Genomic DNA, 26476 nt, shown 5'->3' with positions numbered 1-26476 from the left:
GAGAGAGAGAGAGAGAGAAGAGAGAGAGAGAGAGAGAGAGAGAGAGAGAGAGAGAGAGAGAGATTCTGATATTATTATATTTTATATTTTACACAGAGTTTGCTTACGAACATGATTAATTTTAAGAGCGACTAAAACAGGAAGACTGTTAGAAAGACATTACACAGAAAGAGAGATTTATGGATGATATTAGGAGAGAGTGATACAGGTAGATTGATAGAAAAAAACATATAAAGGGGGGCTTCATCCGTGAGCTCACAGGTGTGTATCTGAGTTCTGGCAGGTGGAGGTGGAGGTGGTGTTGTGGACATTCCAAGCCAGAACCTGAACCTGAACTTGTGGAAAATCATAATTCCAATCATCTGGAACACATCTGGAACTCTAAACAGCCTGAAAGATGGTGTTGAGATTCGTGACTGTAGCTTGAGAGGTGTCAGAGTTATAAAGAGCTTTTGTGATGGAAGAAAACATCAATTTGAGATATTTTGGTTTCAGAATAATATTTTTACAATTTAAAAAGAAATGCTCTACAAAGCAACACGCTGCTGTGTAAATGCAGTGGGGTAAATATTCGTCTCCTAGCTATCTGATTCTTTCTTCTATTGTTCTTGACCGGTATTATACGATATCGCTGTGGAGAGCGGTGTTGTATCGCCGGTACCGGTGTGGCGGTGTGACGGTGTGGATCAGTCCGGCCCTGACCCAGCCAGTCCGGCACACTGTGCACAAAAACATGGCGGAGTGAACATTTCATCTGCGTGGATATAAGCAGAGTATTTCCGTGCATCGAAAAAAAGAAGACATTCTTCAAATACACTGCGGTATTTATGATAAAACTGTAAAAAAAATAAAAAACAACGATATTTATATTTATTTAATCGGCGCCCGTGTGAAAGCGGATACTTCACTGTTTACAATATGTTTAGCTAGCTAGCTGTACTTAGCTTAGCCCAGCTTGCTTAATCTTTTTTTGCAATGCGTAAAAAGTCTATAATGTGTTATAAATAATAGCACAAATTAATCAGTATTTTATTTCCTGGTGGTTTTTGGATCCGTTTTGCAACATGCATGTTTAAAAACCGGAATCAGATTTTTAGCTTGTTGTGCGAAACAATGTGTGGCCGTATCCCAATCGGGTAACTTCCCACTTTCTTAAGAGCCCTACATAGCGTTTGAATTAATCGCGTCCTGAGCCCTTCCTAGGGCACTAGACGTCCAACAGAGAGCGATTTGGGTTCCGCCGGCCTCGCGTGCTAGTCCCCTCTTTTTTTGTAAACCTCACGCTAGCTAGCGTTAGCAATTTGATCACATTTTAGTGTTTTTATAATATTGAAATATTCACGAATTTCATCTGAATGTCGATAACGACAATCTTTTGATAGGAAGAGAGAACGTAAATTAATCTGGTGTGTTTAAAAAAAAGCAATAAACGCTTATTTATTTAGGATTAGCCGCTAGCAGGCTAGTAACCGGCCGTGTATTTACGCTAACGATTCATAAATATGTAAATATTTATAAATGCAAATTATTTCCGATTAATTAATATATTTTTTAGTAGCAGCTGAGCGCATGCTCATACATGTAATAATAATAATAATAATAATAATATCATAAATAAAATCATTATTATATGTTGTTGGCATGTGTGAATTTAAACCTCAGTCCCCATATTAAGGTAATATTAATATAGATATCAAATAAAAGGTGTATTATTTTGCGTTCTATTCATGTAATCATTAATAATGAATTTCTCCTGCTGTATTATTAATGTTTTTCTGTTTGTGTGTGCAGTGGAACATCAGCGAGAGGATTTCCTCTCCACTCCAGAGTCCTGATTTGAAGATGGAGTCTTCGGACAGCGCGCCTGAATCGGCTCCCATTAACACTCAGAGCGTCTACTCGGCTCTGGGTCTGAGCTCGGAGGACATCGAGGCTTTGGCTCAAATCCCCGAGAACGAGATCAGCGTGGAAACGTTACCGTATCTCATCATGCAGCTCAAAGCCAAGCGCGCTGAAAAGGCTGCTGCTGCCTCTGCCACCGCTGCTGCCCCTGCCCCTGCCCCTGCCCTTTCACCTGCTCCTGCCCCTGCCCTTTCCCCTGCTCCTGCCCCTGCCCTTTCCCCTGCTCCTGCCCCTGCCCTTTCCCCTGCTCCTGCCCCTGCCCTTTCCCCTGCTCCTGCCCCTGCCCTTTCCCCTGCTCCTGCCCCTGCCCTTTCCCCTGCCCCTACTGACTCCGCCCCCGCTCCCGACACAGACTGTAGTGACAAACCGGTGGAGGAGGAGGAGCCTAAAGAGGCCATTCAGGAAATGGAGTCTCTGGAGGAAAAGAAAGAAAAACACGAAAGCCTGCCGTCTTCGAGCGCGTCGCGTCAAACATCCAGCCACGATCATGATCACGATCACGAGCATCACGGGAAGGGGGACGGGCACAGGAGGGCAGAGCGAGCGAGCACGGGGGGCAGGAGGGACTCCAGGTCCAGGAAGCCATCCCGGGAGAGACAGAGCGGAGACGGAGCCACGTCGGAGGAAACCGAGTTCGATGACAAACCCACGGTTTTCCCACACATCTGTACGCTCTGCAAGACCGAGAGCAACGGCTCCAAGGTAGAAGATCCGAACTACGTTAATATTGTACGCTCTGAAACCGACCTTCGATCAGATCGTAGCTCTGAGTAACAAAGTGCAACGACAATTGATTATTATTATTATTTTTATTTATTTACTGATTGATTTCTCTTCCTCTTCTCCTGTACGTACACAAAGCCGGGTAGAAGGTACAGTGGCCTGCAGAGTTCAGTCCTCTGCCTGATGATGTTAGTATTTTGCGCTCTTTCAGGAGGAACGTAGGTAAAGCTGCCTCCGACGTCATCCGTAATTAAGTTCCTCCTCTTAGATGTTTTCTGGAAGCACAGTGTGCGTGTGCATGCGTGTGTGCTTCAGTGCACAGTGATAAAAACGTATCTCATCTCGCTGGTGATTATGGTGTTTTTCTTTTTGAGCATGAAAGGGGTGGAGTCAATGCAGATTGGGGGCGTGTCTATAAAACAAGCTGTCGAGCTTTGTGAATAATCAAAAGCTACATCCGGAAAGATGTTAAAAAAGAACCAACAACAAACACATCACTGTTCATTTCAATACCAACATTCAAATGTTTCCTCTTTGTTACTCGCTCACTGTCTGTTGCTTCATTTATCTCTGTGTCTGTCTGTCTGTCTGTCTGTCTGTCTGTCTGTCTGTCTGTCTGTCTACCTGGCTGTCTATCTCAATGTCTATCCCACTTTATTTTTCTGTACCTGTCTGTCTGTCTGCAAGTGTCTCTCCCTCTCTTCATCTCTCTTTCTGTCTGCATCTCTCTCTCTCTCTCTCTCTCTCTCTCTCTCTCTCTCTCTCTCTCTCTCTCTCTCTCTCTCTCTCTTTCTCTCTCTGTCTTTCTAACTCTAATTTGTTTTTCTATTTACACCAGAGTTGTAAACATTTTTCAAGCAAACTCAAACCAAAACCTCTGATAGCACATTTACATCCCTGTATGATTTGTGTGTAAAAACCGCATGGTGCCTCTTCCTGAGTCGTTTCCTTTAGGTCAGTATCTACTCTCCATCTCTTCTAGCTGATACGCCGACATCGAGAAAAACAGGCAGGTTTTTAACCGGACAGACGAAGAGACTAAGTCAGTGATTAAAGATATAAAGAAAAAAACGCCAAACTGTATCGACTACTAAAAAGTCGACGAAGCGGCATCTCAGTGCGGAGGAACCGCGGAGGAACCGCGAAGGAACCGCGGAGGAACCGTGGAGACCGAAAAGCTCCTACTTGCATGTTTCTACAGAATATTAGGTCTCGTTTAGGATTTTTACACTGTGCCAAATATGTATGTATGAGAGGGAACAAAAAGGCCTTCAGCACACAGAGAGATAGTGGGAGAGAGAGAGAGAGAGAGAGAGAGAGAGAGAGAGAGAGAGAGAGAGAGAGAGAAGGAGAGGAATGCTCACAGAAGCCTTGGCTTTTTCTTTAGTTTGCCTGTAACTTCAGGGAAGTGGAGGTGAGATTTGACACATGACCTAAACCTGAGCACAGCCATGCAATGTTCTTGGAGATAAAGTTTCACTGTAGTGCTGTTGCAGGAAAACCGTTTTGTGATGTAAGCATTACCTTTATTGCCCTGAAGTTGTTTGTTTTCCTGTAACCACGTGTTTCACGGCACCAGCAGTTAACTAGCATTTCCAAATAAAAAAAAAAATTCTTTGACACTGAAAACTCCTTTCACAAATTTGCATGCGCGTCCCTCCCCAGCGTCTTTTTTTTGTGCAGCTGTACACACCCTTGTAAACAACTTTGTTACTATAGCAACCATACTATGTTACTAGATCTTAATGGATGTGGTGGCCAATCAGAATGCAGAATTCAGCAGCACTGTGTCATGAACATTCATGAACATTATTTAAAAAATATGGGTTTAATTGTGTTTTTTTTTTTCCAGGCATGGCACAGTCACATCCGGGGCATCCGACACACCAAAGCACGGAGAGAGTACATAATGCTGTAAGTTTCTCTGCAGCTGATCTACACCACGTCTCTGGGGAAATTCTGTATTATAAATTGTGATCATTAATAATAACTAAGATTATTAAAAAATTTACTTTATAAGTTTGATTACAAATTACATACAGCAGCATCAGTGTGGGAAAATCAACAGCTGTGTGTGTGTGTGTGTGTGTGTGTGTGTGTGTGTGTGTGTGTGTGTGTGTGTGTGTCAATATATATCACCTGATCTAATTCTTCAGGTGTCCATCTCTATCTGTCTAATAAGAGTTTATGTACAGTTGTTTAAATCTTTGATATCGTTATAAACAAGGATGATTCTAATCTCGCGGTCTGTCTCTTTGTTTGTTTATCTTTCTGTCTCTCTCTCTCTCTCTCTCTCTCTCTCTCTCTCTCTCTCTCTCTCTCTCTCTCTCTCAGATCCTGTGTACAGTAGTTATTATGTGTAATAACGTTCCTGTGTACAGTAGTTAAGCGCGTGTGTGTATATTAAATTTCCCAGCATGCTTTGTTTTGTTTTTTTCAGGTCCGGCCCATCAGATGATTCGTACTCGTCTCGTCGAGGTTCTCGCTCGTCTCAGCCCACTAAGCGCTCCTACAGTTCAGAACGAAGTGCAGGTACCCCCCCCCCCTCTCTCTCTCTCTCTCTCTCTCTCTCTCTCTCTCTCTCAATTTTTCTCTCTCACCTCTGCCCCTCTTTACCTACGGTATGTACTTTCTTTCTTCCTTTCTCTTTTTCTTTTATTCTTTCCTTACTTTTTTTCAATTTTGTGTAATTACTTTGAAACCCGTCTTTATCTCTGTATCTAATGCATGGTATTTGCGTGTGTGTGCGTGCGTGTGTGTGTGTGTGTGTGTGTGTGTGTTTTTAGGAGACCTGTCCTCATCTTCTGAACGTTTTTTTCACCCTCCGAAGGTACATGATGATGATGATGATGATATGATAAATAATGTGTAATAAATGATTATTGCTGTATGTACCCTGATGATGCTCCTGACTCTCTGCTCCACGTTGATGAATTGCAGCCCTTCACCAAGGTGGTGGTGGCCAAATATCCGATGGGCAGCATGGCTGTGGCCGACATGTTGGCGCTGGGAAAACCGTTCGGAACCATAGTGAAGCATCTCATCTTCCCTTTTAAGGTAAAAAAAACTAATAATTTGAGCTGGAAAATAACTCCAGCGTGACGTTTGCTGTGGGTGTTTAATGGGCCATCGCTGTATTTCAGGGATTTCTGGAGTTCAGCTCTCATGCAGAAGCGAAGGACATGGTGACTCACTATCAGACTAAACCCGCCTTCATTAAGGGGCAGCGCATCAGTCTGTGTTTATCCCCCACCGTCGAGGTCATTCATGTACGTACACATAAACCTAACACACGTACAAATCATGTCAGATTTCAGCGCTCCGTGTGGACGACCTAATGGAATCGACACGGGATACAACCTGTACGCGGATGTAAAAGCGGTTTGAGCAACCGATTTTCAGCGTTTCATATCTAAGCTAAGTTTTTAGTAGAGGTCGATTAATTGGCATCGATAGTTTATCGCTTGATCTATCAGCTATCTGCAAAGATCCATGCTAATAGTTTTTCCGGGCTGCTGAAGCCACTGAAAAGGTCCACAGTCATTACGAAAGCGCCCTCTAGCGGTGACTCACTGTCTCCATGTGCTGTTTGTTTTTACACGTGGGACTGCGTACTGTTCGGAGAGCACTATAGTATTATTTATAAAAATTATAAATAATAATGTATTATATCTACTGGGGGTGTAACGGTACAAAAAATTCCCGGTTCTGTACATACCACTGTTCTAAAGTCATGGTTCGTTTAAATTTGGGTACAGTTACAGGGGAAAAATGCAAAACATAAAATTGTTTGTTTTTTATTAATGCAGTTTATTATTATTAGTAATGAGCATAAACATTTTACATTATTTAAAACAATTTAAAATAAAATGCCAGCCTGGTTTAGTAACATACTAAATAATTGTTTATAATATTTTATAAAAAGAAACACTTTTTATTATATGAATTAAATTGGGTAAACAGTTAAATTGGCACAAATTAAATTGATTAAATTAAATTAAATAATTGGAAAAATTAAATTAAATGGTTTACATTTGTTAGACCCCATTTTGGTAATTCAGATGTGTGGAATTCTCAGGATTTTCTCCTTTTAAAAGAAATTCTTGAAGCTGGACATAAAAATGGTAAAGAATCCGTAGCGCTAGCGTTAAAACTCTTGTTTTCAAGGTTAATAATAATTTAAAAAATGCACTCAAAGTGTGAGGCGGAGAGTAAACAAACTTGTGGTCTGCCACTTAATACGTTCATGAGGGAACTCATTTTTCTGTATTCCACACGTCGAAAGGATTGGATTCGTGATCCGAATCGAAAGCCCTGAACCGCAACATTTCAGTACGAATATGTGTATCATTACACCCCTAACATTTATCCATCTATCCGTATATCTCTTTATCTCTTTTATCCACCTATCTGTCTGTCTGTCTGTCGTTTTTTCTGTCTTTTACTGTCTGTCTATCCAGTGATCTTTCTCTCTCTGTCTGAAACCAATGATTAAAGTTCTGTTTTCAGACTGAAGTCATTGTGTGTGTGTATGTGTGTGTATGTGTGTGTATGTGTGTGTATGTGTGTGTATGTGTGTGTATGTGTGTGTATGTGTGTGTATGTGTATGTGTATGTGTATGTGTGTGTGTGTGTGTGTGTGTGTGTGTGTGTGTGTGTGTGTGTGTGTGCGCGCGCTCAGCAGCCTCCGGAGGCGTACGAGGCGTCGTCGTCGAAGCGCTCGAAGTTGTCCACCCAGTCGGTGGTGTGTTTCTCGCGTCTGCCCCCGGGGAAGGAGACGGAGGACAAGGTGCTGGACCTGGCGGCTTTATTTGGAGAAGTTCGCTATTCCAAATTTACAGAAGACAAGGTAGAAAACACGAGTAATAAATCAGGAGGAAGATTCTGGTTTATTTCCAGACAGTTTTATTTTATTATGGATTATTGAATCTTTACTTCGTTATCTTAAGAATTGAATTTCTCCCCACGTCAGGCTCTGATCGAGATGGCGGACTGGCGTGACGCGGACATCATGGTGAAGTACTACCACTCGAACCCACTGAGGATTCAGGACAAGAGCATCAAAGTGTCCATGTCCTCCCGAGTAAGCTTACGGTGAGCCAAGTGTTCGAATAAAACTGATTTTTCTTCTCCCTATAATTATTTGTTTGTTTTATCTGCCATGAGTCCGAGTTGTTTGTTCTTTTATCACGTGACTCCAATAGCAGCTACACAATGCAATAGATCAGGTGTTTTTGGTCCGAATCTTAACATAATTGTTACTATGATTACGGGAGTCACGTGACAAAAGATCTAATGACACGTACCAGAAGAAAACGGAGGTGAAGCTACTCATACTGTTTATCATCATATTGCATATTGAAAATGTTACTTTATTAAACATTTTATTTCTGATCAAAGGAACAAAACAAACTAAATAAAAAAAAATAAAAAAAGGTTGAGTCACAAAAACGACTCGATATTTAACATCTTCGAGAGTAACATCGGAATGTGTATTGACGTTGAGCTCCCTCTAGTGAACATTTACATGTATAGCATCTTGTTCCTCTTGTCGGTCACTTATGATTTTTATTTTTTTTTTTTGTCAATCGCTTCCAGAGACAGCAGCCCTGAGCGTTCTTCCTCCAAAAAGTCCAACTCAGGCAAGAGCCACAGCAGCAGCAGCAGCAGACAGAAAAGCGAGTCGTCTTCCTCTAAGAGTGCGTCTCAGTCCAGCAGCAAGGACAAGGAGAGGGCCGACGAGAAGGAGAAAGAGGAAAAGGAGAAGGAGGGAGAGAAGAAAGATGGCGAGGAAACTGAGATCAAGGAGGAAGAAGTGGGGAACGAGGAAGGTGTTGAGGTGGAGGATGAACATGGGCTGGTAGACAAAGCTGAGGTGGAGGATGTTGCCATGGGAAATGAAGAGGTAAAAGAGAAGGAGGAGGAGGAGATGGAGAAAGAAGAAGTGGAACAGGTCGATGCTGAGGAAGAGAGGAAAGAGGAGGAGAAGCAAGTTCAGGAGGAAAAAGGCGAGAGTAAAGGAGAGCGAGGATCCGAGGAGGAAGTGGAGGTTTGTTGATACGGTTCTGGTGTTCACAGTGTAGGGGGCGTGGCTTCTGTATGTAGCTCTAGTAAAGGAGGTGTGACCATTGTATCTGCCACTCCCACTCATAAAAGGGGGTGTGGTCTTAGTGTCACTATGTCATATAAATACACTTTTAAATCGTATTAAATCATTGCAGCCATAAATTACATCATTTTGAAATAAAAATCGCTCTGTCCTCTGTAGGACGACCTGGAGGACATGGATTTCCCAGAGAATATGGACGACTTTGTCACTTTGGATGAGCTGGACACCACGGCCGGAGACTCGCTAGGTAGAGCATCATCTACAGTACTCATCCTCGTCCACTTCCCTTTCCTTTATAAAGTCAATCATTTGTGGATTATTTAATGATTTATGTTTTTCTTTCTCCTCCTTGTAGATTCCTGTGAAGCTCAGGTTCGTAATACAATCACAACCAAATTCATTATTTAGAGGTGAAGCCTGTTGGAGCAGCTCTTCTAGTTTTATATAGATTGCTAAACATTTAATTGTGTGTGTGTGTGTGTGTGTGTGTGCAGGAGGGTAAGGTGGTTGTTGTGAGACCCATCAGGAACGAGTTTAAAGAGACTCGTAAAAAAGCCATGAGAGAAGCTCTGTTCAAGATGGCCGCCCCGTTCGGTGAAGTGGTGAACTTCGCCATCTCCTACTACAGACATGAGGTGTGTGTGTGTGTGTATATAGATATTATGGATGTGTATCTCCGTAACTGAGGCAGATCCGATTCCCCCCGATGTTACGATGCAGTGAAATCCGATTTCCATTCGATTCGACACAATACGATGCAGTGGAAATAATCCGATGCTCTGCAGTTCAAAATGGTACAGAAAATTTCCTTTTATTCCAGACAGACAGCAAATCATCAATTTCCTTAAGTGCTTTCTTAAATTTACATTAAATGAAACCAGATGTTCTTTTCCTGTTCTGTCTGCAGGAAGATACAGCTCTACCTCTGCCATGTTAATCTGTATGTAAATATGATAAACGATGCGTCAGCAGCATACAAATGCCAGCGTGTCTATTCGATGCAGACTTTTTAAATTGATGAATCACATCACAACTTTTATGCTAATTAGTGAATCTTATCTTCCCTAATATATAAATATAAACCCAGTAATGTGATTAATACAGTGTTACTGTAATAGAAGAAGAACGATCTTCGTTCATGATTGTACATGATCTCATTGGTGTATGATTTGTGTGTTCACTCCTCAGGCTCTCATCGAACTGGAGTCGGTGGAGAAAGCTCACAAGATGGTGAGCTACTATAAAAGCAGTAAGAGGTCGAAGCTGTGTGGGAGAACCGTCTCCGTGTCTCTGTGTATGGCCTTCAACACCATCGAGGTGAGAACGCTGATACTGCTGATCTCATCATATATCAGTCATTTATACTTTTATATCACATATGAAGTGCTCTGTCTCTGCGTGTGTGTGTGTGTGTGTGTGTGTGTGTGTAGGGTCCCAGTGGAAGGACACTGTTTATCAGCATGCTTCCTCCTTTCAAATATTCAGACAAATCCCTCCTCAGACTCGCACGGCCTTTTGGAAAAATCACCGCTTACTGCTTCAACAGGGTGTACGGAACGGTGTGTAATGAGCAACACACACGATATATGCTGTAAAAACAAGCCCATGAGTTTTAGGAATGTATAATAGTTATGTTAATAATAAATGATTAATCTTCAATAATAATACAAAGTGTGGGAACTGAGTGTTTTATGGTTTTTGAGAGAAACCTGCATGTTCCTAAACTCAGTAATAAAGATTTCCTTTGACCAAACAAATCTATAAATGTCCAGACGTTCCATTTTTTTATTGTAAAAATCCTCCCCATAGTCTCCACACTTTTCACAGACACTGTAAATAAAATAACTGATTAAGAAAAACGTTAATGCAAGTTTTTTTTAATCAGAAAATTACGAATTTTTTGATTAGTAGTAAGTTGATTCCTAATTAAAAAAAAAAAATCACCCCATGTTTAAAAAGAATGTACATGATTTCTGATTTCAAATCTCTCGCTTTCAGTGTTATATCCAAATGGAGACTGTGGAAGCGGCTGAGAAGATGATCCAGAGGTACCTCCCCTGGCCTCTTAAATTCTACGGCACTCCGCTGAAGATCACCAAGTGCAGAAAAGGAGACTCTCTGATCCCCTGGTGGGTTTTTATTATTTTTTAAATGTTTGTGTTGATATTATCTGTAAACATATTTTTTTTAAAAACATGCGCATTTAGTGTGCGTTCTTTCTCTCCATTCCTGTTTTTTTTTTTCCCCCAAAAATCAGCATAATTACAAATGTGATATTGATCTTATACAACAGTTCAATAAACGAGAGGTTAATATAATAAGATTTACCTTTTAGGCAACACATTTTCTGTTTTTGTTTTATTTCATTAATAAAAATAATCCAAACGAAGCCACAGCACTGTTGCGTTCATGAACGAATCACTCGTTTAAATGATTCGATTCAATCGCAATGACTCACTTATTAGCGGTGATTTGCTGCCACCTACAGACGCTTTTAATTTTACATTAAGTATCTTCATTTTTTTTTTTTTTAATCATCACTATTCAAATATCACTATTTAAAGTTAATGTTTAAAAGATCAAAACATTATGTATGCATTTGTAACTGCAGGTTAAAGCATGTCCCTCTGAGGTGCATCCTTCAGGTGGTCCTTCAAGTACTAGCACAATAACACACTCAGCAAAATATCATCAATCATCACTCAGAAATTTTTTTTTTAGTCAGTATGATTTTGTAATGTACGTGAAGGCTGATACATCATGACCTGACCTCTTTGGAAAATCCGAGATGATTATATTGCGGTGTGTCACTGATTTAAACACACGCCCTTGAAGAATATCAAATCAAAGCGTGATGTCACATCCTGTCACCTCCCATAATCGCCACAGATCTTTCGCATGCTAAAATTCGAATACCTCAAAGTCTAATGAGTAACTTTGTGTGTGTGTTTTAGGACACCAGCAGATAAGTTTGAGCACTGGTATGAGCCAAAGCTTGGGAGAAACATAGACGAGAGGAAAGAGAACGGACAGACAGCCAAGAACAGCAGCGGGGAGGTGAATTCATTACGTTCTGACTAGAAATAAAGATATTTATATGATTTCAGGCTGAATTCTGTAACTAGTGGTGTGTGTATGTGTGTGTTTAGGACCGCCATAGTCCTGTATCCAGCTCTGAAGGTGTGTGTGGAGATCCTGCAGGCGAGGGTGAAGATTCAGAGGAAGAGGAGAAAGACCAGACGCCCCTCAGACCGTACCAACCCGACAACCCCGTGGGTAAGAATGAGAGAGTGAGACGCTCCCCCGAGCTTCAGGAGTCTTAGTGACATCAGACATCAGAAAGTGAGGTGACGACTTCATGGGTTGAGGAGTTCAGGGCTCTCTGAGTTCTTCTCCAAATTTATCACCAGCAGCCGTGTCTTCATAAACATCCTGCATTAACTTCAATACACTCATGTGGTAACTTCAATCTGGCTAGTAGGATCTCGTAGGAACCCTGCTAACCTCTCAGATCTCTCCGATCAGGTGTCAGCTACGTCGTCCCCAAGAGCGGCTTCTTCTGCAAGCTCTGTAACGTTTTTTACACGGACGAGAAAAAAGCCAAGACGGATCACTGCAGCAGCCTGGAGCATTACAACCTGCTGAAGGTAAGAAGCGCCTCTCCATCACACCTGCACCCTGAGTACCGCGCTCACAGCCTGGGCCAGGCCTCATCACATCCCTTTCATCTCATCTGCAGAAAAAGCGTGGAGATCTGATCGAGGAGGAACAGACGGACGGACAGACGGAAGGATGAATGAGCGAACCGGTTCGCCCGTCCAGCTCCGATTTCCCTGAAGCCCATGGGTTTTTTTTGTTTTTGGTAAAACGTAAAAAAAAAAAAAAAAAAAAAAAAAACAACAACAACAAAAAAACACATAGGAGAACATTCCAGGCTTTAGTGTTTTCATCTGTTTTGTTACACACTTTTTTTTTGTTTTGTTTTTGTTTTATTTGACAAACTACAGTAGAGAGAAAAACAGACAAGCTCGTTCGATAATCATTAAAAAACCTTCAAAATTGTTTCAGGTGGTTGGGGTGTGTGTGTGTGTGTGTGTGTGTGTGTGTGTGTAAGAGCAGAGTAGGGGTTACAGTCATCGTAGCTTCTTATCAAATAAACAAAAGTCTGTTTGAAAAGGGTTTGCGTTTTTTTTTCCCTCTTCATCTGCAGAACCTCGCACTCGGATTGCAGCCTGACGCTGTCGCACCGGACGCGGTTTAGCCGTATAGTTCCGAAGGAATCTGGAATTCTGGGTATCGGAATGTGGGAGGCGTCAGTTCGCAGGATGATGTCGTTTGCATTGATTTATTACTATTAGAATAAACGTTTTCACTTATCGCTTATTCCCATTATGAGTACTGTTGCACAAATGAATAGCGCCACCTTGAGCACACACATGGAGATGCATCAAAAATACAGGACGGATGTAGGAACTGGAAACAGTTTTATTACATTTAAAACATTGAAAGCTGTACAGTGAGAAGACGCAGCTCTGATACTTGCTCTCATTACTGACACACGATGCAACAGTGTTATTATTTGTATTTATCGCGCAGGATACGGCGTCAAACACCAACTCTGTCCTTGTCGGTCTGGAGCAGTACTTTGGATATTGGATCATTTTCAGATTTGTTTGCTGCTGTTTTGTTTGGAAAGTCATGATTATTATTATTATTATTATTATTATTATTATTATTGTGATTACCTTTAGCTTACAGCAGGGCGGCGACGTTGTGCGTCACTACCAGTGGAACAGTAATGAAGTCAATTTAATTCGTTACTGCACTTAAGTAGCTTTTTAACGTATTTGTACTTTACTGAATTATTTCCGTTTGGGGAGATTTTTACTGAAACTTCATTACATTTTAAAGTCAAATATTTAACTTTTTACTCAACTACATTTAGTGAATTCAGTCGTTTCTTTTTATTAACAAGGATAAAAATGTAACTGGTGAAACACGCAGCGAGTCACCAATCAGGATCGAGCGCACGCTCTGTTTTACACGTGTTCTGATCGGCGCTTTGTGCATCTTCTGATCACCAACATACAGTTCAGCATCAGTTCAACATCAAGCAGAACATTCAGAGAGGAATAAATGATAAAGAAACTCCAGACTCGCCACAACAAAGACTCTTGTGACAAAAATGATTATAGCCATAATAAATCAGTACTTTGGGTACTTAAGTACATTCATTCATTCATTCATTCATTTTCTCTCGCTTATCCGTAACTTTGGGTACTTAAGTACATTTAAAGGCAAATACTTTGACTGGAGTCAAATTTTACTGAGTGGATCTACTTTTACTCAAATACATAGTTTGTGTACTTCATCCAACACTGATCTCTACGGCTACAACACGAAACACTGTTTTTATTATACTGTTAGTTGTTTGACACATTTCCTTTCCTTACACTGTTCAATGTTTTCAAATTAAAAGAGTACAATAAATTCGCCGATTGTTGTGCGAGAAACTCGATATTTCAATTAGGAGAAGATTCAACAGGGGGAAAAAAAAATCCAGATCAAATGTAATTACAGACAAGTGTGTGTGTGTGTGTGTGTGTGTGTTGCATGGCAAAGACTATAAAAAAAATACTTAATGACATTTCCTATCGGTTTTATAGACATAATCGATAAAGACTTAATATATATATATATATATATATATATATATATATATATATATATATATATATATTTATATATATATATTAAGCTGCTCCTGACAGAACGTGGTGCGAGACGTCATGCTTCGCTCACCACCTCAGACACGTCCATCATCTTGACATCATAACAATCTGTTCTGGAATGTTGGGATAATAAGCGTGTTCTGGGTTCTAAGAAAGAAACCGTGACAAAGAACAAATAAATAAAGGCTTTAGCGCATTCTTTAGTGATTTTGGGGGAACAGGTTTGCTGAGGGTTCCTTCAGCCAGGTTCTACGTTCTGATGCGGTTTTATTGGGAATCTAATGGTGGTTCTGCTTCTCGACTGAACTTATAGAGCTCTATTCACAAAACTAAAGAAGCTTTTCTAGTGCTAGATATAAAACCCATATACATCAGTAGCGTGTGAGCTAACACCTCAACTCGATCCTCACCTAACGCACGTTCTACGGTTCTCGTGCGTTAAACACGTTAGTGCGCTAGCAAATCACGACAAAAAAACTCACCTGTAGGAGAAAATTACCTCAAAACACATCATATAATCAATATATCATCATTTTACTAAACCAGCTAGCAAAAAAAATAAAAAAAAGTCCTTCATTACTGTTAGCTAAGTAGCAGGACAATCATATGGTAAATTTAGCTAGCTACTAGCAAAACCATATGGTAATTGTAGCTAGCTAATAGCAACATTCTGTGGTAATTGTACTGTAATACCTAGCTAAAAAAAACAACAAACAAGCAAAATACTACCTTGGTAAATTAAGCTAGCTACTAACAAGACTGTGTGGTAATTGTAGTTTGCTAATAGTTGACTAATTAGCAGGAGAATTGTGGTAACTTTAACTAGCTACTAGCAAGACCATATTGTAATTGTAGCCAGCTAGCTGGGACACCCTGTGTTAATTTTACTGAACTAGCTAGTAAGAAAATCATGCATTACTGTTAGGTAACCAGCATAATAATTACAGTATGTAGTAACGTTAAATAGCTACTAGCAAGACAATGGGGTAATTGCAGTAAGTAGATTCTAATTTCACTGAACTAGCTAACAAAAAATATCTTGCATTAGTGTTAGCCAACTATCAGGAGAATCCTGTGGTAACTTTAGCTAGTTACTAGAAAAACCAATTGTAGCTAGTTAATACTAACATCCTGTGAGCTAGCTAGCAAAAACATCATGCATTAGTGTTCGATATCTAGGAGAATCCTGTGGGTATTTTAGTAGCTTAGTTGCAAGAAAATCTTGCATTTATGTTATTCGGCTAATACTACATAAGCTATTTTGAGGTGCATCAGGACATCATTCTGACATCGTTAAAACCCAAAAATGCCAATATTCACCTTAAAGGTCTGACAGTGCAACAGCTTCTTATGGCTTCTATTCAGGAATGAAGGAACACGTGAAAACCACAGTTTACACACCACGTGGTCACATTATTGTCTAGTGGCGAATCAAAATGTGAAAAAAAAAAAAATCCTGAGGCCACACACTGCTGTCAGGGTGGTCAGGGAATGATGAAGTCCTAGCCTTAAGTAGCACAGGTTGAGGCCACGTATGGCGATTGTGATTAGTTTAGCCAGCTGGCAGCAAATATCTTAATTTATTGTAGCTAGCAAAGTGCAAAGTCATGTAGTACCGTCAGTTAGCTAATAGTAACAATGTGTGGAAAATTTAGATAGCTAGCATTAAATTATTTGCATAATAATTAAGTTTATCTAGAACGGCAAGGTGGAACCTTTATACAAATAATAGTAAATACTTGTGGCTAATTTGGCTGGCTCACAATAGCAATGTAGCTAGTAGTAATTATGTGAGGTAAATTTTGAGAGCTAGCAGTACATATTTGTATCTAGCGGTTTCCTGTGGAATCATTTGACAGCTAATCATAACCACTACTGTGGTGAATAAGTTTATCCAGCAATAAGTTAATAGTTTTAGTGTTATTATAATTGTTTTATAACAATCTTTAGTTAGTTAATAGTAACTACTTGGGGCCAACTGTGCTAGTTGAAAATATTTAGCTAGCTACATACTGTGGTTCTTTTAGACACCTAAGAATAGCTACTTGTGGGAATTTTAGCTTGTTGGCAGCTAATTCAGCCAATTAGCACAAGTCGGTGGTAGCGTTAGATAGCACATTGTCGATTAGCTTATAATAACTTTAGCTAGTGTGTAGTGACCTTGCCCATTTGTTAGCTTTAGCTACTTAACCACAAATTCCTGTGAAACTTGAGTTTTATAAAAGCTTTAGGAGTTTTGTTTCTCAAACACAAAGGAATGCTTTTCACTTAGCACCTCGTTAGCATGAAGCTGTTCGCCGTTTCTTGGAGAAATTTTTTAGCGAATTCCAGATCAGCACTCTTACTGTGCTGTTTTTATTTATTAGTAACTACGGTACACATTGCTAGGCTAGGCTAGGCTAGGCTAGGCTAGGTTAAGGGCTTTCTGTGAGCTAAAGTGAGTTTGATTTGTCTGCAGATTTCATTCCCCTGAGCTGGTGGTAAAAATGGTGTAGATGTTAAACGATGAGGTCGATTTCGAACCAGACGCTTCGCTACACGTTTTTTTTCCCCACTCGTATTTCATCTCTTTTCTGTGGTAAACTAGAATTTATCTTTGATTTGTCCACATGCGCCTTAAAATGTTTTTTTTTTCTTTTTAATATTTATTGCTAACAAAATCTGCATTATCCTTTGAAGACTTAAAAACCAGGACAATCTTTTGCGTTATTTGAACTAAAGGAGTTTAACTGATTAGCGAGCTACACATATTAGCTAAACAACTGCGTAAAATAGCGATATTGATGTGTTTTTTTGGTTGCTGTAGGTGCAGAGGGTTTGTGTGAGACTGGTTACGTGTGTGAATAAATATTTCGCGAGTGTGAACAGGAATCTGAGAAGAAGAAACTGAACAGAATGTGAAAAGGAAGAGCTCTGGATCTGATGTGCTGTTTCCGGGTTGTACGACTGCAAGGAGGGGTTTAGGGGGAACTCGGTTCACCGTTGCGCCGCGGCGAGTCGTAGCGCATGATCTGGCGGGGCGTTCCGTACCCCGCCATACCCGATTGAGACGCACCACGGTTGCTGCCCATCTGCAGGCCGATCAGAGAACGACCCCGACGTAGCTGTTCCTCTGAGAACTCCCTCCTGTGGCCTTTAGCTTTCCTACACACACACACACACACACACACACACACACACACACACTCCACTAGTTACACAAATTTCATAACATTTCATTGCATCAGTTGTATTTTTTTTTCATTGCATCATTGTATTTTTACATCATACCCCACTCTCTGTTCCTTACACACCGCAGCATTGCATTATGGGAATCTCTGCATAGATCAGTTGCGCTCCTGCAATGCGTTGTGGGATTTAACTTTAATTCGCATGCATTTTCTTTAAATCTCAAATCTATTTTACTCCGTTATTCGGTTGCACGTTTGCATCTCAGACGCCAGACACCTGTCAGGAGGTCTACAGTATAAGGCACTGCATTATGGGTAACACCTGCGGAACCAGTCCTTGTTGCCATGGTAATGACCGTCGTCTTTGGTGAGAGCCTCGCTTCCCAGAGCCATGAGTGTCCTCTGGACAGCAGCCATGTCCTTCCCTGTGACACACACACACACACACACACACACACACACACACACACACAACAGATGATATCATCGCACACATACGGGCTGTGTGTAAGAATAAAGCTTCTAATTGGAGAAGGACCTTCTGCCGATTTCAACTGCTTCAGCTCCAAGAAACTCCATATGTTTTGGCACCCTCAATCTCCATGCATAAAAATCAGATGGATAAAAATAAGTGAATGAACAAACTAATTTTATTTATGTATGATACATAAATGTGTGTGTGTGTGTGTGTGTGTGTGTGTGTGTGTGTGTGTGTGTGTGTGTGTGTGTGTGTGTGTGTAGAAGGGTTGCTGATTCAAGCTCCAGGTGAGATCAGGGCAGCAAAATGTTATTTTGGGGATCAAATAAAGTCCATGAGTTCAGCACACTAAGGACAAAATCAAGGGTAGGAATGGAGGAGTCTGGATAAGAAACCTAGGAAATATATATATTACTTGTTAAAGCTAACACATGCTATCCTTCTGAAGTGTTCCATCATTTGAGATCTGTTACTGAAGTTGATAGAGGACGATGCAGAAACTGCAGAAACAATCACCCAAAGCCAAATGCATGTATTTAACCTCCACATGTGTCTCTTGGTCATGTGGTTGTTAGCATGGAGGCTATAAAGTCAACATCCTCCTGGCTAATTAACCAATGTGCTAACAATATATGTGCCCTGGAGGAATAGAGGAACGGAGGACGCATTCGCGTACAAAGCACCAGTTGGTATGTGTTGGTTAGTGGTGCTCACAGCTCCACCTGCAGAAACCTGTTAACAAGAGAAACACCCAGAAAAGTCCTGGACCAATCAAAACTGAAGGGAAACCACCATCTCCACCATCTTCTCCTTCACTAATGTTCTCATTGCAGCCCTCATGAGCCAGGTCTAACCCTGTCCCTGAATGTTCTAGTGGATTTCTACATGGACATGGTGCATAACATCCCCAGTTCAAATCCCAGCTTTTTGCTTTAACATCATGTAAAGATAACACACACAAGAGAGAAATGTTCCATAAGACATGAGTCAGGTATGAGATTCTGTGGCGCAACCTCTGAGTGCAGGGGCAAAGCTTCTACCATTAATCCAGGCCCACAAAGAGTCAGGGATCATATGACCTTTGTTCCTTTCAAATGTCCACCATAAAGAATACATCAAAAATGATTAAAAAGAGGGAGAGAGCAATCGAAAGTGAATTTGTGAAAAAAAAAATGAATAAGATTCTGAGCTGAAACACTATACAGCTTGACTTAGATGTAGGTTTAAGGTCATTAGCTTGATGAAAAAGACTCCTCTTGGCTAAGTATTAACCTCCTGGCAGAGGTTTGGAGTAAAAGAAGTCTTGGGTCTGCAGAATTCATGATGTAATTAATCTTTCCAAAAGCCACAGAACAGAATTTACACTGCAGTAGCGCATGCATTAGTTTATATACAGTATAATGAATTACATTTACTCACGTTACTTTAATTACCTTTTTTTTTTTGTACTTCTACTTTTTAAAGTAGTTTTTACAATCTGTAATTTTGCTTTTACTAAAGTATGTTTTATTTGAAGTTTTGCACTTAACTACATTTTAAATCATAAGCGCAAGTGAGAAAAATTATTAATTAAAATAATGCAATAAAAAATGTTAATAAATATAAAAATCACCCCCCGGAAACTACTGCACTGACTGACTGATGGCGGAGAACAAACGCGTTAAACTCACAGGAAGTAAAGGTGCAGACGGACAGACAGACGCAGACAATCTGCATTTCTGATTTCTCTCATCATAAATAAAATTATAACAGGAGATTATTTTTGCTATGAAAGTGAAAAACCCACATCAGACTTGTGGACTGTAGTGTGGGATTGTTGTTGTTATTGCACTTTAATTTGTAAAAAGTTTTACTTTAATTAAAAACAACTAGTTTAAGTTTGATGTCTCCTTGTCCTTTCTGAACTACACCGGAATCCCTGGAGAACATTTTAAATGAGTTGCTTTGACTTTTACTTGAGTTGATTTTTAAACCTATAATTTTACTTGTACTTCAGTAAAATTTCATTGAAGTAACAGTCACTTTGACTTGAGTAGAATATTTGTATATATATAGAAAATGATATATAAATGCGTATCTACATGAAGAGAAAAACGATGCTGTGGTTTTGCTTTTTTTCTCTTTACGCCGCATGTATACTCTAAAGAGGAATTCATTTTATTATTCATCCATCAAATGAAACCGCCGACACGAATCAAATTCTCCTGATGGACCGAAACCTGAAACTCCTGCCTCGTGCTTGACCTCACCGTCTAGATCTCCTGAAGACCACAACTACATTGTGATCTACAGTAGCAGGGAAACTGATTTAGTTCTGTTACAGGAGCGGAAGAGTGTGAGGATTATTACAGTGAACATCACGACTTCACATTGAAAAAAGGAACCATCGTATGAGTGCCACAGTGCAATCAGGGAAGACACTGTGGTTTGTCTCTGTGTGTGTGTGTGTGTGTGTGTGTGTGTGTGTGTGTGTGTGTGTGTGTGTGTGTGTGTGTGTGTGGTACCTTCCCACAGGTCAACAGTCTGGAAAATGTCTCCTCGGGTCACGCCATAAGCTTCTGCAGCCTGCGTGAACTGAGAGATTTTCTCCATCTGCTTGAAGGCCATCTTGGTTTCAGGAATCTTCTTTATAGGCTGCAGGTCGCTGGGGTAGAGGCTGTTAATAAGCCGGCAGAGAATCTGCAGAAACGGAGACATCAGCGCTCGTGAAAACAAATCAACATTTGGGGAAAGAAATGGCTTCTTCCCAAATCACTAATACACTCACTATACAGCCAAGACCTGGGAAGGTCAGATACAATTTTGTGCCACCAACTTTGTGGTAAGAGTTTGGGGAAGAACTACAAATAGATGGAAAATTCAGGAGTCTCAACACAGAACACAAAAGGATATAGGAATAAGAAGAAAAAAACTAAATGAACAATATAATGTATGATTGAATATATCATTTATATTACTGCTTTACAAATAAAATATAGTTTAATTGAATCAAACTGAATGTTTGTATAACAGCCACATATTTAAGTCTTATTTATCAGCATACCACTGGAAGCCTGTACACACACACACACACACACACACACACACACACACACACACACACACACACACACACATGCATATACACACAAACACACTTGTGTGACTCATCAGTTGTGTGAAAAAAAACACTGCAATAACTGCTTGAGGTTCCTCTCCCTTACCGTTCCATCCATGAGCCAGTTTTGGAAGTTCTGCTTGCCAGGTTGTGGGCGCTGCAGGTCGTCTCCACACTGAGCCACGATCCAGTCCACGATTCGAGCCTCAAGCTCCGTGTCGTACTTCTGCTCGATCTTCTCCTGCACCTCACGGCTCAGGCCATAACTCGGCCCTCGGTTCGCCATCAGCTCTTAGTCTCACTGATCTGCTCTACAGACACAAGGAGGACTGCTGAGTGGGATTTAAAAACAACACAGGAATGCACGCACACACACGCGCGCGCGCACACACACACAGAGGAAGCCACCAAATGATGCCATGGCAGTGCACACACATGCACAAATACACACACAGGCATACTGTGTTTTAACGCATTTTCTGTGTGTGTGTGTGTGTGTGTGTGTGTGTGTGTGTGTGTGTGTGTGTTTGTGTTCTTTCTTCTATCCGTTGTTGATGTTGCACCGTTTCACGTTTCATAATTAGTGATGCTCCGTATGGCGTCCAGCGCCACCTTTGATCTTTTAATAAAAAAGGCGCGAGAGCTCGTTTCATGCTAATTAACCGATAAACATAAATATACGCACACACGCGCGTGCACACACACGCACACACACATGTCGCATGACGCATAAATCTCTCGTCGCGAAATAAAACACAACCGTAACACACCAGGGGCACGCGCGCAAACATCAAAGGGGATGCAGAATTCCGCATAATTTACAGATTAATAACTGAATAAGATTTTAGAGAGAGAGATAGAGAGAAGGGGAGGGTGGATGGATGGATGAGAGAGATGGACGAGAGAGGAATGGATGGAGGAGAGAGATGTGGATGGATGAATGGATGGATGAATAGATGAAAGGGATGAGAGAGACAGATGGATGTGTGCACTCACCCTGCTCTCCGCTCCGTCTCTGTCTCTCGGCGTTGGGAGGAGTCGGAAATCTCCATCACCGAGTCACTGAGTCGACAAACGCGTTTGACCGAACCGACACATTGCAGGTGATTCCTTTGATTCAGTACTAAGCTGCTGTAAACTGCACAGCTGGAAGTGGGTGTGGTTTGGATTCTACACAAATCAGTAGCCTTTACATCAAACCAATCAATCAATCAATCAATCAATCAAATCAATCTATCTATCTATCTATCTATCTATCTATCTATCTATCTATCTATCTATCTATCTATCTATCTATCTATCTATCTATCTATCTATCCATCCATCCATCCATCCATCCATCCATCCGTGTGTCTTTTAAGATTTTAATGTTATAGTTTATGAATTGATTCATTCAATTCATTTAAATGAGTCTTTAAAAAGAGCCATTTTGTTTGGGAGTTGATTCACTATCTTCACTACTTGTGGCCTTCACTGCTGCTACAAGAACACATTTAGATCTTCATAGTGTTCGTAATAAAACACTCTCGAGGAAGTCTTTTCATTGTGCTCGGTCTTTACCGGATGAGGTGTGTCTAGATTGGAGCAGTGGGTGTGGCCAAGTGATTAAAATAAAAAGCTACATATTACTTTTCACAACTCAATTGATCCAGAATTCCTCCAGAAGTGGGTGGGACTAAAACACGAGCTGCTCACGTGACTATAATTAATATAGTATAAACGCTATAAACGTGTTAACCTGCATAAGGAAATTCACTCAGACTAACAAAGTACACAAAGATGCACCTGTCTTCATCACCTGACTATAGTGACATGCTGTTGAGGACACACACACACACACACACACACACACACACACACACACACACACACACACACACACACACACACACACACACACACAATAAATATTTCTGCCTTGAAAAAACAACACAAAATACTAAATATATAAAAAAAAAAAAAAAAAAAGTGTATTCAGGGTTCTCAGGTGTTTAATGCAATATATATAAATAAAAAATAATTTAATATTTTTTACACACACACACACACTGAGTCACGATGGAGAGTTTGTAGCTAGCATTAACTAGCTAGTTTTCTTTTCTAGATGTGCAAGGTCTGAGAGTTCACAGGTCAAAGGTCACCTGTATAAAGTCGAAGTAAAGTGAAAGTGACGGCCACTAAACGTTGCGTTACTTAGTCTAGTGGTATATTTGTAGCTAGTTAACGAATACTGCAGTAGAAAGTGATCATTTTTGGTAGGTAATTAATGCTCAGGTTTATAACGGATAAATATTCATGAGCGGTGGGTTTACAAACGACACGTGTGAAATAAAACGACACCAACATGTTTGCTATAGAAAAAACAGAATCATTATTTTCTGAAAAAACGAGCCGGATTTTCAAAGCTAGCTAATGAACATGACACGAAAAATTCCCTCCAATAGCAAGACCTTGCAAGACCTTGCTGAGCACTGATTGGTTCAGATTGGACTCGGTTTGTTGCAGTGCTGAAGCCCCGCCCCCCGGCACGTTTCATCCCAGCGTGGTAAGCTTGTCGATGAGGTCGTCCAGGGTGTAGACGATGAGTTTGATGTCGTCTTTGTTTGACATGCGATGGCAGCCTTGTTTGCGCAAGGCGACGTCGACGTCGCTGCTGAGGACGCGCTCGGCCACCTGCATGGACACGTGCCAGGGGACGTCGGCGTCCTGGAGGCAGTGGATGAGACGCACGGGGCAGGACACGGGGATGGGGCACTGCAGCACGCAGTGAGACTCCGCCTCCCGCAGGAAGTCCACACTCAGTCTGTATGAACCGTCCTCGCTGTAGCGGCTGGGAAACAACCAGAACCCACACTCCTGGATCTCCGCCTTCTTCTGCAGAGTACACGTCAATGTTACACGTGATCTGTTTATGCAGAAGCCGAATTCTGTACGGAGACGGAGCGATCTCATGCTGCCTTCGGCCGTTTCTGTGATTTTATAAGTTTAAACACCATGTTTAATTTATAGTTTGCCACTACTGTATTTGTAGCTACCAGATTTATACCGTTAGTATTTTCAGCCACTGTATTTGTAGCTACCATATTTGCTGCTTCTTTATTTTGTAGCAACCGGATTTGTTGTTATTACATTTATAGCTTCATGATTTCTAGACACTGTATCTGTAGCTACTGTACTTGCTGCCACTGCAAATCCGTTCTCACCTGAATAGGAAGCTCGTTGTAGGCGGTGACAAAATGATCTGCGGCTGTGGAAATGCCCACCAGGGCGGCGACCTTCTGCGGTCTCGCCAGAGCTGCAAGCAGCATAAGCCAACCGCCTAGACTGCAGCCGACCAAAATCTACAGCCGCAAGGAGACAAAGAGAAGTGAGAAAAACAAGGATTTCACTGTGACTTCCTGTGTTATATATAAAACCAGTGACCTCACTTCCTGTCCTACCTGAGGTCCTTCCACCAACTCATCCAGCACGTACAGGACGTCCTTTTTCCATGTGCCGACATTGTAGTCCGTTATTTTTCCCTCTGATGCTCCGCAGCCGGAATAATCAAACCTGGAACGTGTTAAAAAACAAAAGTCAGATGAGAACAGGAAGTCGTCGTTCCCTGGTCCTGTTACCGATAAACTGCTGTGGTGTAAAATTCCGTTTGAAAGTAGTGAAGAACCTCTTTTGCTGACACTGGAGACTCCTTCCACACAATATGAAGTAGATGTATAGGAAGCTGAAGCGACGCTGTAGGAGACTTACCTGAGGTACGAGTGACCCAAAGATCTACAGAACTCCTCCAGAGCTTCAGCTTTCTGGCCGTTCATGTTGGAGGCGAAGCCGGGGAGGAAAACGACTCCCGGGTTTTTCCCGTTCAGCTTCCTGTAGGCGAGGGTGGGGAGGTCGGGACGTGCGGCATACTGGATCGTACTTTTATATCGGTCTCCTATACACAACGATACGCCAAATAAGTGTGGGACATTCTCCATACTAGACTAATAATAATACTAATACTACTACTAATAATAATAATAATAATAATAAACTATCCAAAATAAAAACCTGTTTACATGCAAACAGTATGACTGCAAAACATATTAAAAAAAATTATTATTAAAATTTAAATTATTAAATAACATAATAATTATTGCTAGTATATATATATATATATATATATATATATAATTATTAAATTAAATGTGAATTATTCAATATGATTTGATGATTTTAACTTTTAAACACTAATAGTATGCAGAATATCATCATATAAAGTAGTAACCGCCAAGAAATCATTGAAATATATTTTGTGAGAACATTCTGCACAAACACCTGCTTATCCATAATTTATTCACTTATAATTAAACAAAACAGACACTTTTACCGAATCAAAGCTGAACTGTTCCTTTAAGATCAGCATCTCAAAACTATCGGATCAAACGTATACCGATATGCGATACCGATATCACATTCGAACCGCGCGACCCCACAGGTCACCATGGCGACGCCACCTACACCACGCGACCCGTCCGAGCAAAGGATCAAAGCGCCGCCATGGCTTTGAGATATTAATATAAGGACTGTACAGGACTGAACACTGACCTGAGAACTGAGACATGAGGGGTGAAGTTCTGCTGTGCACGCGGCGGAGTTTATTATAATTCCTGAACACCACAGAGGCCATAATCACATCATTAATCACCTCCGCGGAAGAGTTTATAAAGGACAAGGTGGTCTTGGTGGTCTTCTTTATGGTGTTCTTCTTCTTGGTCTTCTTAATGGTGTACTTCTTCTTTTTGGTCTTCTTCTTCTGTTTTTCTTCTTCTTCTTCTCCTCTTCTCTTTTTTTCTTTTATTTTTCTTCTTCTTCTGTGGTTTATTGCTGCTTCTCTTCTGGACGCTTTTATGGATGAGAAGAAGATGAGATCAACACCGCCCCCTACAGCCCTTCCTGATAAACACCCAAATCACATAGGGTTAAGATCTTTGTTCAAGGACCCCAAGAGTGGCAGCTTTGAACCCCCCACAGGGGTTTGAACCCCGACCTTACAATTAGCCCTGAGCTTCCACCTCCCCAGCCCAGGTTTTCAGTAATCTGGGGTCAGAATGCAGGTCAGCCACAATAGGGTTGAGTGCCTTGTTTAAGAGCCTAACAGTGGGGATGGGGCTTGAACCAGCAACCTTCTGATCAGTAACCCAGAGCCTTAAACACTGATACACTGATACACCTTCACTGCCTGAAGCTGTTTGTACAGTGTACTACTCAATTAATTTCCTGAATCAC

The 26476-nt window shown here is 40.9% G+C and overlaps 3 protein-coding genes across 9 annotated transcripts; 1 reads left to right on the top strand and 2 right to left on the bottom strand.

Annotated features, from left to right (window-relative positions):
• The first annotated feature begins 662 nt into the window (after positions 1–662).
• Positions 663–12910, top strand: LOC310720576 (uncharacterized protein). Of its 4 annotated transcripts, none has more exons than XM_083531251.1 (20): positions 663–821; positions 1792–2604; positions 4478–4539; positions 5066–5157; positions 5412–5455; positions 5566–5682; positions 5769–5894; positions 7310–7474; positions 7598–7719; positions 8224–8674; positions 8894–8981; positions 9090–9106; positions 9229–9369; positions 9923–10051; positions 10165–10293; positions 10733–10863; positions 11689–11791; positions 11884–12010; positions 12260–12381; positions 12474–12910. In XM_083531251.1, exons 2-20 carry the CDS (start codon positions 1843–1845, stop codon positions 12528–12530), a joined length of 2985 nt encoding a protein of 994 aa, XP_083387377.1. In that variant the 5' UTR covers positions 663–821; positions 1792–1842; the 3' UTR covers positions 12531–12910. The 4 variants fall into 4 exon arrangements, with proteins under 4 accessions (XP_083387377.1, XP_083387375.1, XP_083387378.1 ...); XM_083531249.1 differs by having other exon boundaries at positions 7307–7474; XM_083531252.1 differs by lacking the exon at positions 9090–9106 and having other exon boundaries at positions 8894–8998.
• Positions 12911–15035: 2125 nt separating this feature from the next.
• Positions 15036–22366, bottom strand: tagln3a (transgelin 3a). 3 transcript variants are annotated; one of them, XM_083531399.1, is made up of 5 exons: positions 22208–22366; positions 21318–21522; positions 20619–20793; positions 17959–18061; positions 15036–17610 (listed from the first exon to the last, which is right to left on the bottom strand). In XM_083531399.1, exons 2-5 carry the CDS (start codon positions 21495–21497, stop codon positions 17427–17429), a joined length of 642 nt encoding a protein of 213 aa, XP_083387525.1. In that variant the 5' UTR covers positions 21498–21522; positions 22208–22366; the 3' UTR covers positions 15036–17426. The 3 variants fall into 3 exon arrangements, with proteins under 3 accessions (XP_083387525.1, XP_083387526.1, XP_083387527.1); XM_083531400.1 differs by having other exon boundaries at positions 21318–21517; XM_083531401.1 differs by having other exon boundaries at positions 21318–21540; positions 22208–22223.
• Positions 22367–23169: 803 nt separating this feature from the next.
• Positions 23170–26081, bottom strand: abhd10a (abhydrolase domain containing 10, depalmitoylase a). 2 transcript variants are annotated; one of them, XR_014531794.1, is made up of 6 exons: positions 25796–26081; positions 24959–25142; positions 24652–24763; positions 24415–24552; positions 23667–24085; positions 23170–23616 (listed from the first exon to the last, which is right to left on the bottom strand). XR_014531794.1 is itself a non-coding variant. In XM_083531449.1 (5 exons), exons 1-5 carry the CDS (start codon positions 25875–25877, stop codon positions 23744–23746), a joined length of 858 nt encoding a protein of 285 aa, XP_083387575.1. In that variant the 5' UTR covers positions 25878–26080; the 3' UTR covers positions 23597–23743. The 2 variants fall into 2 exon arrangements, 1 of the variants encoding a protein (XP_083387575.1); XM_083531449.1 differs by having other exon boundaries at positions 23597–24085; positions 25796–26080.
• Between the last annotated feature and the right edge of the window lie 395 nt (positions 26082–26476).

This window comes from Silurus aristotelis (assembly GCF_946808225.1).
Source record: "Silurus aristotelis genome assembly, chromosome: 26".
In the NCBI taxonomy this organism is placed as follows: domain Eukaryota; kingdom Metazoa; phylum Chordata; class Actinopteri; order Siluriformes; family Siluridae; genus Silurus; species Silurus aristotelis.
The sequence above is the reverse complement of the archived record's forward strand: the minus strand, read 5'-3'. Positions and strand labels throughout refer to the sequence as shown.

Bases quoted from the DNA above. Each gene is read 5' to 3' on its own strand.
- LOC310720576 (XM_083531249.1), top strand. From the start codon at position 1,843: ATGGAGTCTTCGGACAGCGCGCCTGAATCGGCTCCCATTAACACTCAG. The intron at 5,683-5,768 runs GTAAAAAAAACT...GCTGTATTTCAG, and splicing joins ATCTCATCTTCCCTTTTAAG to GGATTTCTGGAGTTCAGCTC. The intron at 8,675-8,893 runs GTTTGTTGATAC...TGTCCTCTGTAG, and splicing joins GATCCGAGGAGGAAGTGGAG to GACGACCTGGAGGACATGGA.
- abhd10a (XM_083531449.1), bottom strand. From the start codon at position 25,877: ATGGCCTCTGTGGTGTTCAGGAATTATAATAAACTCCGCCGCGTGCAC. The intron at 25,143-25,795 runs GTCAGTGTTCAG...CGTTGTGTATAG, and splicing joins CCTCATGTCTCAGTTCTCAG to GAGACCGATATAAAAGTACG. The intron at 24,764-24,958 runs GTAAGTCTCCTA...AACACGTTCCAG, and splicing joins TTGGGTCACTCGTACCTCAG to GTTTGATTATTCCGGCTGCG.
- tagln3a (XM_083531399.1), bottom strand. From the start codon at position 21,497: ATGGCGAACCGAGGGCCGAGTTATGGCCTGAGCCGTGAGGTGCAGGAG. The intron at 20,794-21,317 runs GTAAGGGAGAGG...CCGTTTCTGCAG, and splicing joins ACTGGCTCATGGATGGAACG to ATTCTCTGCCGGCTTATTAA. The intron at 17,611-17,958 runs GTGTTACCCATA...GTGTGTGTGTAG, and splicing joins AACAAGGACTGGTTCCGCAG to GAAAGCTAAAGGCCACAGGA.